The sequence below is a fragment of the Acanthisitta chloris genome, unplaced genomic scaffold, assembly GCF_000695815.1.
Source record: "Acanthisitta chloris isolate BGI_N310 unplaced genomic scaffold, ASM69581v1 scaffold40271, whole genome shotgun sequence".
Taxonomy (NCBI): Eukaryota; Metazoa; Chordata; class Aves; order Passeriformes; family Acanthisittidae; genus Acanthisitta; species Acanthisitta chloris.
Genome location: NW_008655024.1, coordinates 186 through 8886, shown reverse-complemented (window position 1 = coordinate 8886; position 8701 = coordinate 186). Strand labels below are relative to the sequence as shown.

At 40.1% G+C, this 8701-nt stretch overlaps 1 protein-coding gene across 1 annotated transcript; it reads left to right on the top strand.

Moving 5' to 3' along the window:
• Positions 1-13: 13 nt before the first annotated feature.
• On the top strand, positions 14-8299 carry GNPTG (N-acetylglucosamine-1-phosphate transferase, gamma subunit). The gene is made up of 10 exons (XM_009083751.1): positions 14-78; positions 162-229; positions 2253-2307; positions 2415-2498; positions 3482-3575; positions 4616-4730; positions 5166-5248; positions 5513-5641; positions 6997-7078; positions 8120-8299. Exons 1-10 carry the CDS (start codon positions 47-49, stop codon positions 8242-8244), a joined length of 867 nt encoding a protein of 288 aa, XP_009081999.1. The 5' UTR covers positions 14-46; the 3' UTR covers positions 8245-8299.
• The last annotated feature ends 402 nt before the right edge of the window (positions 8300-8701 follow it).

The window sequence follows — 8701 nt, the reverse complement described above, 5'->3', positions numbered from 1 at the left end:
GCCCAGCCGCTGTGTGCCCGCAGGTGTGTGCGCCCGGGCGGGGAAGATGAAGGTGGTGGAGGAGCCGAACACGTTCGGGTAGGTGCCTCCCGTCCAGGTGAACTCGGCGCTGCTGCCGTCACTGTGCTGCCTTAAACCTTTACCTCTGCTGCCCTTGCCAGGCTGAACAACCCGTTCCTGCCGCAGACGAACCGGCTGCAGCCCAAGGTGTCTCCGTCGGCGGTATCAGGTACACGCGACCCTTCCCTTTTCTCGGTGTGATTTTCGTCACCCAGCAGCAGTGTGAAATGCAGGTAGTCTACCTTGACTTTATGCCGACAAAACCTAATTCTTGCTTGTGGTTTTATGAGCATCATGGAAAATAAGTATGGACAGATACATTTTTCTGCTTCTGGAGGGTTAGTCGTTGGTGTGCTGTGTCCCAGTGCTGTTTGGACTGTTTTGTCACAGTGCTAGCCATATGTTTTACTCTGTGTTGTTTGAGCCAGTCTGACTCATGGTAAGGACTCTTTCCTTCTTAAAACAGTCCTTGAGATTGTCATATAAAAGTCATCCCATCTTCTGATAGTGCTTAACACCCAAAAATGGTTTTAAGAAAGGTCCTAAGAGTAGTCTTGGAACTAGTTACAGGGGCTCAGTTCCACACACACTGGGAGCTGCAGTATAAATACACCACTTAACTATAACAGGAGTGTAAGAAAATTCTAGGAGAACAGATAAAATAAGCAGTGAAGGCAAAGACTACACAAAAAGGAGTAACTCTTGTCTCTCTACTGACTCTGGGCACAGACTCAGACCTTGTTTAGATTCAATAATGGCATTTTGTATGGCAACATTGAACACGATTATGCTTAATGTCTTTTGCAATGTTTTACAGACATTACAAGTGTATAAATCCTGCATGTATGGCATATGAAAAGTGAGGTCATTAGAAATGGGATTAGTAGTAGAGTGCCAAATAGAAATATGCCAACAGTAGCAGGTAAAAAGTTAAGGGCAGTATGCTGGAAATCCTTCTTTCTTTGTTGTTGCAGCTCACGTGTAGCCAAAACTTGGGAGTGTCTGTGGAACAGAAATCTGGGAGTGGAACCTTGTGTTGCACAGAAACCTTACTTGTTCTTTTCTTCTACAAGACAGTTGGGTTAATAGTTGCTAGGATTTCTCTTGTAGAGCATCTGCCCAGGAAATGGAGCTATGAGTTTAATGCATTCCTCAGGGACACTGACATTTGTTTTTTTTCATCTGTGGAGAGAGCATCCTGATCACCACAGCTCTGATTTCATGTGGCAGAGTTGACCCTCTCAAGCCTATCTGTAGGGTGAAGTGCAGGAGCATACAGTCAGAAAAACCACTTGGGATGGAGAACCTGCCTGCATCCCAGTGGTTAGGGCATTCTGGAGGGCATGATTCCAGTGGTATGACCTTTATCTGTAGGATTGCTTGTCTGGATCTTTGGAAGAAGTACCTAGGCAATCCTGAAAGTGTGGACTTGGATGGGGTTTTATTTTACATGCTTAGTAATCTTTTTTCTTCTTTCCTCGTACATAATTAATAATTCCAATCAAAATTTCCTTAAATGAGGGACACTGAAATACTCCTGCAGCAGAGAGGTGAGAAATGTTGGCCTTTTTCTGAATGACAAGTTACCTGTCTTGGATTCCTTGGACAGTAAGGCTGGAAAAATCAATTCTACAAGAGCAGAATTGCAACTGCTGACCTGTCAGACAGGAAAAGGTTTATCTTGTTGAATACTACCTGGGTCAGACCATGAAGGCAAACTGCAAAAAGGAATATCCAGTTTGAGAATCTCAGTGAAACTTCAACGTGCAGTGCTGTCAACTTTCTGAGCAAATGGGCTCAGAACGTGAGGAGTTTGGGTGGCTGTGGGGACAGACAGCTGCCAAGCAAGAGTTCAGTGTTAGAGCTGGGCAGGATCTGCACTGATCATTCCTTTATGGACTTGTCTCCAAATACTTCTTTTTACACAGGTGTCTTATTTCTGTTGCAAAAAGGTTTATCTGTTTTGCTGAGTATTGAGGATGCAGAATGTTAAAGGCCATGATGCAAAGCAGTGCAGAGCTAGTGTGAATTTAGAGTCATTCCCGTGGAAGATAAAAATTTCCTGGTGCATGCAGAAAACTAAATTTGTCACATGCTCCTTGCAGCTTTGTCACTACAATAACTTGTTCAAATTTAACCAAAACATTCTTTCTCCTTTATTTCTCCGTTATGTCTGTTTGTGGTGTTTTTAGGCCCTGCACATCTCTTTAGGCTTGCTGGCAAGTGTTTCAGTTTTGTGGAATCCACGTGAGTAATAGATTTGGATGTTTGTTTCTATGTCCTTACTAGGAATTAACTAGTTTTTTTTATTTCACTCTGAAATATTTCTTGTTTTACTTTTATTTTCTTTTAAGGTACAAGTATGAGTTTTGTCCTTTCCATAATGTCACTCAGCACGAGCAGACTTTCCGATGGAATGCCTACAGTGGGATTTTAGGGTGAGGCATTTAAAGTTTTACCCATGTTGTTAGGCCATTTTGTAGACTGCAAAAAGGAGGTCGTTTTAATTCAGATTCTTCTATTGGTCAGCTCAGGTCATTGCAGTCCCCAAGGCATCATGCATAGACATACTCTGTCTTGAGAAACTCAGATTTATTTGTTGTTGTTGCTAAATACTAACCTCCTATTTTAGCTGAGACAGATTAATAACCAGTGCCAACTGCAAGTGTGAATTTCATGTGAAAAATTCAGTAATGTATAACTACAGCTTATTAACAAACTTTTCATGTCTGTTAACTGTTTTCAGTTTGTGTTAAATACAAAAATCACAGGATGAAGGGAGTGCTTTATGCCTAGCAGGTATGTTAAACATTTAGTAAAAGGCAATACAAGACTCAGTGTAGGCCCCAAAAAAGTATCCCAAAGTATTCAAAGACCCCAGATCATAATACCCCCAAATCATAAGACCTAAAATAAATTTTGTTATAAACTAAATTGCTGTTCTAAATATTTTGTATATAGATGTGTGTTTTTTTCCTGTGTGCAGGTAAGTTGGCTGAGGGTGTCACTGGCTTTAGGACTAGCAGGAGTAGACTCGTTTTTGTAGGTGCTCTCACCAGCACTGAAAGTCCTGCAGACAATCTGAGTTGCATAGGATACTTAGCATCATGGGGTTTGTTGTGGGATTGATCTATAGCTGTATTTTACTGGATTTAAACACAGATTTGTAACTGCAAATGGTTTGCAAACCAGGAGTTGATCCACAACTGTGTTCTCCAAAGTCATACCAGCCAAAGCAGCCTGGGTAACAAATGTGACTCTGCTCGTAAGGTGCTGTAAGAATTGGAAATGCCTAAGACAACAAAAATGAAGTAGATGCACTTTAATTGAACATGGTGTTTGGGTATTCCTGGTTTTCTTCCCGGGTGTTCACCTTTTTCTTTCCAGTAAGCTGAAATAAAATGCTGTCCCATTTTTTCAGAATCTGGCATGAGTGGGAAATTGACAACAACACATTTGTTGGAATGTGGATGAGGGAAGGAGACTCATGTGAAACGAAGAGCAGACAGACAAAGGTATAGTAACCCAGACTGTGCTAATTCAGACAGCATGGCTGCACGTACTTGTGACACTGCAAACTGAAACATTCCTGCCCTGAAGAAGTCATTTATGCTGTGATAGAAAACATAGAGTTGTAGGAGCTACATAAATGGATGGAGGAGGAAAGCTAGAATCAGGATAAGATTTTGAAGAAGTTTACTTAAGTATTCCCATTGGTTACTTAAAACTCTTTTTTTCTTGATAGAGTAGAATATCCTGGTATAATGACTACTGTAGAAACATACAGTGCTTTGCAATTTGTGTCAGGAAAAATGAAGAAAAAGAGCTGCTTCTGGATTGCAAGATGCCAGCCTATTGTTCTAGGAACACCTAGGAAAAAGGAGGGAAAAGAATTAGGCAGTTAACGATAGCATGCTGAGAAGTTAGGTAAGGTGTTAAAGCAAGCACTGAGGACATTTCAAGAAAGACGTTGAGGTGTCCAGTGAAGGGAATGGAGCTGAGGAACGGTCTGGAGCACAAGTCTGATGAGGAGCAGCTGAAGGAGCTGGGGGTGCTCAGCCTGGAGGAAAGGAGGCTCAGGGAGAACCTTCCCACTCTCTGCAATCACCTGAAATGGGGTTCTAGTGAGGTGGGTGAAACCAGTTTTCTGCAGTCTCCGCATGTCTTGTGCTCTTTACTTAGCACATTGGTTAGAAATAAAACTTAAGTGAATTGATGCTTATGTCAGATGAGGTTCTACAGGGTGTCCTATTCACCCTTCTTTTTACTCCCATTCTTGCTGGAAATGCAGTGCTTGGGAGTGCAAGGAACAGTGGTAGGTGGGGGGATTATTTCCCATTAGAGGAAGCAATTTGCACATTTGCTAAAATAATTTGATGATGTGTTTGCTATGATTCTTTACCAGTGGAAAAATTAAAACAGCACTGGAACCTTTGCCATGACAGTATGTGGAGAAATGCACCTGCTAGCATTGCAACACAGCAAATCTGTCATCAATGCTGGTCCTGCTTTACCTGGATGTTTTTTGCTTATTTTTGTTTTTACTGATGTTTAGGTTCATCTTGTTTGTGGAAAGAGCAATAAATTGGCTTATGTGTCTGAGCCAAGTACTTGTGTTTACTCTCTGACATTTGAGACTCCTCTCGTGTGCCATCCTCACTCTCTTTTAGGTAAGGTTTGGAAAATAATTTATGGAGCAGCTTCAGAGTGCAAGCTTTTAGGTTCTTTAAGTTTGTATCCTGATAGAAATGAGTGTTAAATGTAAGGTGCAATAGGAAATGTACTTTAAATCCCTGTGTTTATAACACATATGTATTTCTCAAACTGTCATTGCTAGGAGAGACCCAGTGATTGATTTTATATTTGCTTTTTTTTCTGCTTTTTTTTCTTGGAGTGGTTGTAGGAATCAGCCCTGTAATATCTGCTCATTTATTTACTTTACATTTACTTCACTTACTGCAACCCTTGACAGCAGTAGAGATACCTTGTACTGTATAGAAACATCAAGGTCATAAAACATAGATGCTTGCATACTGCTAGAGGAGGAATTAGCTAATGCAGGACAGTGCTGTTGGTTTTTACATGGTTTGACTTCCATTTTTCAGTTTATCCAACTCTGACTGAAGCACTACAGAGGAAGTGGGATGAAGCAGAGCAGCTTCTCTATGATGAACTAATAACTGACCAGGTTCATTAATTTTTTTCCAACTCTATTTGGTAAAAAACCAATTTCTGTCAAACAGCCAAACCTGCCTTCTGCAGTTTGTCCTATTGGAGTGGCTGTACTTATTCTGCAGTTGGCAAATAGTAATTTTTGTATCCCATAACTGCTATATGAACTGGCAATTGTAATGTTTTCTGCAAGGAAGCTTAAGGAATTGGAATGGCCAGTGCAAATTACAAGCAGAGCTGAGTGGATTGATCCGTTGTCTTTTGGAAACTTTTTTGTTAGGGTTACAAAAAAATGCTGAAAGCAATTTTTGAGGAAGCAGGACTTCTAAAAGCAACAGAAGAAAAGGAAGTTGAGAAACACGATAAGAAAACAAGTCTGGAATTTGAAACAGTGGAAAAGTGCAGTAAGGTACAGAGCCTAATACTTACAATGCCACCTGAAATTGCCACCTTTTTACTGTGTAACAGTATGAGTGTGAGAGCATTACGTAAATACTCTGTTCGTGGGATTATCTTCTCTGGCTTTAACTGTCTGCCCAGTGGGATTTGCTGTCTTTATTCTAGTCTTTAAGATAAAAACAAACCAGCACAAATGAGTGCCCAGGAAGCAGATGGGATTAGTGTATGCACTTGGGTTCTGAACACCTCGTAGGTATGTCTTCTGGGGAATAACCATTCTGGAAAGAGGAATTACTAGTGAAAATAAATGTGTAACCAGCCTTGAGAATATTGACCCTTCTCTCTGTGGATAATTACCCAGACCTGTGTCAGAATGCACTGTCTGTTAGCCAAGCAAAGGGCAGGAAGATCTGTGCTGTGTCCATTTCTGAGGTACTTTTGTGTCTGTGAACAGTACTGCAACAGAATTGGGATAGGGAAAAATAGAGGGAAAGGTGTGCTCAGCCTCAAAGAGTGGGAGCTGAACATCAAAAAAACAGCATGGAAGGGACTTCGTTTGTTATAATGTAGAGAAGAAGTTGCTGTTGTCGTTTTATTTTTAAAATGTAGCAAAGACAAAACACCAGGTAGTAATTCCTGAATATAACCAAATAAACTATGGATAGCTAAGCTGAATATACTTTGATAAAGGTCACCATTTTGGTCTGATAGAAGCTGCAATATTCACCCAGTTGTTTTTTTACTAGTTAACAATACAGTATTTATTAATTTGTGCTTCTTTTTCTGGTTTCATTTTAGCTTAGTTGACATAAATTGGCTGTTTTGCTAACTACAGTATCTTAAATAGTTATTCTTTTATCTTTACTCATGTAAACACCAAAACAAAAGGAAAACTTGGGGCTTCTTTGAGATTTGAGGTATGTGGTTTGAATCTCAAAATCCCTCTCTCTGCAAGTTAACAGAAGCTGCTGAGAGCAAGAACATGCTCAAGAGTTGAGGATGTGACAGATTTCCAGACTGTAGCATTGTGATAATAATAAAATCAAATCAGGCTAGTCCTGAAGCAAACTTAAGAATGTAATTTTGCTCTATGATAAAATGCTACTCAGAGGACAAATTCATAATAGTTACAGGAAGCACTCCTGATTTTTATTGTCAGGCCTGGGAAAAGCTGATCCTGTTCTGGCACCATAGAAATGTACCTCTTTCTAAAATTTGCACCTTGTTCTTGGAATAAGCAGTTTAAGATCTCTTAAGTCAAAAGCTGTAACGGCTGTGCACAGACCCATTGTTTTTGTAAACTCCTACTTTAGGGAAGGATTTTGGAGAGTGGGAGAATCATTTTAAGTGTATTTTTTTTCTTAGGAATACAAGCAACTTTCTGAAGAAATAAAAAGACTCCAAGATCTGTTAGGCCAGCATGGTATTGCCTACAGAGGGAATTCTGGTGAGTTTTTTGTTATTTTTTCATTGTTGTCTATTCAGAACGTGAATACCTCAATGTTGTTTTCAGTTAGAGCACATATGAAGGTAAATTCAGTAGACAACGTTTTCAGTAAGTACTTAGGTTTTGATTCCTTTGCCAGTGACTTATTTTGCCCCTCAGAAATGTTGATGACTTGAAATTCTAGCTTTATAGAAAAATTTTGGCTGCTGTCATAACTGAAGTTTATCTCCAGTCCTTAAGGTGCCAAATGAAATCAGTGTTAGCAGCACAAAAGTGTCTGAAGTAACTCCACTGTCTACATAGCCAAGAACAAGGCTTGACTTCTTCACTGACACTTGAAGTGTTCTCTACGTTTACTTGAATTGTTCTTTCCTCTCTTATCTCACCTGTTCTTTGTTCCCTCTCCATCTCTGGTAGCAAGTACTGCATCATGTGCAGTGTTTAGAAGGAAAGGCTGTTGGTGCTGGCTGGGAAGCAGCCAGGCTTATCTGCATCAGTTCCAGACACCTTGTTTGTTGGGTTTGTGGTTGGTTTGTTGTGGGGACCTATGTTGAAAGTTATCTGTAGGGGAGAGAGTTTCCAGACTGTCATGCCCTTTGATACATGAACTATTTGTCAAAGAATAATTTAATTTCCTGGAGTGTATTTATGTTCTGAATTGGCACCTCAAGAAAACAAGGAACCTTTGAGCTACTTAACTTAGCTTAAAATTAGTGACATACTTAGTGTTTTCTTTTTGCTTTGAGAAATTTTAACCTTTTTTGTAAAAAAAAAAAAATAATTGGTGACTTTCTAGGAAAAAATCTCATTAAAATTTCTGTAAAACATTTTAGCTGCAGATTTAAACTATTAACTATGTAACTTGCACAGTATTTCTGCCTGTTTGGTAGTTCTTTTAATTATTGCAGCTTAGACTGTATAATCAAAAGCAAAATTCAGTTTACTTTAGATGACCTATGTCAAAACTACTTAGTGAATTCTGTGACAATTATTTGGTGTTTAAAAGCAAAAGTAACTGATGTCTGAAACTAAATTTTACAGCTGGAAATACCACTGTTGAGCATGTGAGTGACAAACCAGCAGCTGCAGTGCCCACAGTTCTTCACAGGTCAAAGGATGATGAGCACCTGCACGGCGACACGGGAACTTGGAATTACACTGGATGAACTGTGGTCCATGTGGAATGTGTTATATTTAACATGCATCAGGCCACCAGGGTGATTCACCTGCTGCCACTGCTCTTGGCTTTATGAATGTCTGCTCTAAAGCAAAGGGAATAGAGTGAGGGCTCACTATGATAAGAATGGTTGGCCAATTTCTGAGAACACGTGTAGAATTTCTTTCCTGAGGCTGGTATTTGGCACAGATTTACAGATTGTGTCTACAGCCCCAGCTTTGTTACTTTCTTTGATCCAGTGTGGCAATAGGTGGTGTAAACACAAAGCAGCACAAGGCCAGTGCTGCAAGAGGTTGTGTGAGAGGTAGGAAGTACAGTCTTAAGAACATTCCATTTCATCTGTATGCTGAAATGTTTTCTGTGCTGACTTGGGCAGAAAAAGAACTGTGTTCTGCCATAGCACTGCCTAACACAGCCGTGTTCCAAGGCTGATGTCATCTTTGGCC

What these genes read in the sequence shown, in the direction of transcription:
- GNPTG (XM_009083751.1), top strand. Translation starts at nt 47, where the DNA reads ATGAAGGTGGTGGAGGAGCCGAACACGTTCGG. An exon ending in GAGGAGCCGAACACGTTCGG is followed by an intron (nt 79 to 161) that starts GTAGGTGCCTCC and finishes TGCCCTTGCCAG; the next exon opens with GCTGAACAACCCGTTCCTGC. An exon ending in CGAAGAGCAGACAGACAAAG is followed by an intron (nt 3,576 to 4,615) that starts GTATAGTAACCC and finishes ACTGATGTTTAG; the next exon opens with GTTCATCTTGTTTGTGGAAA.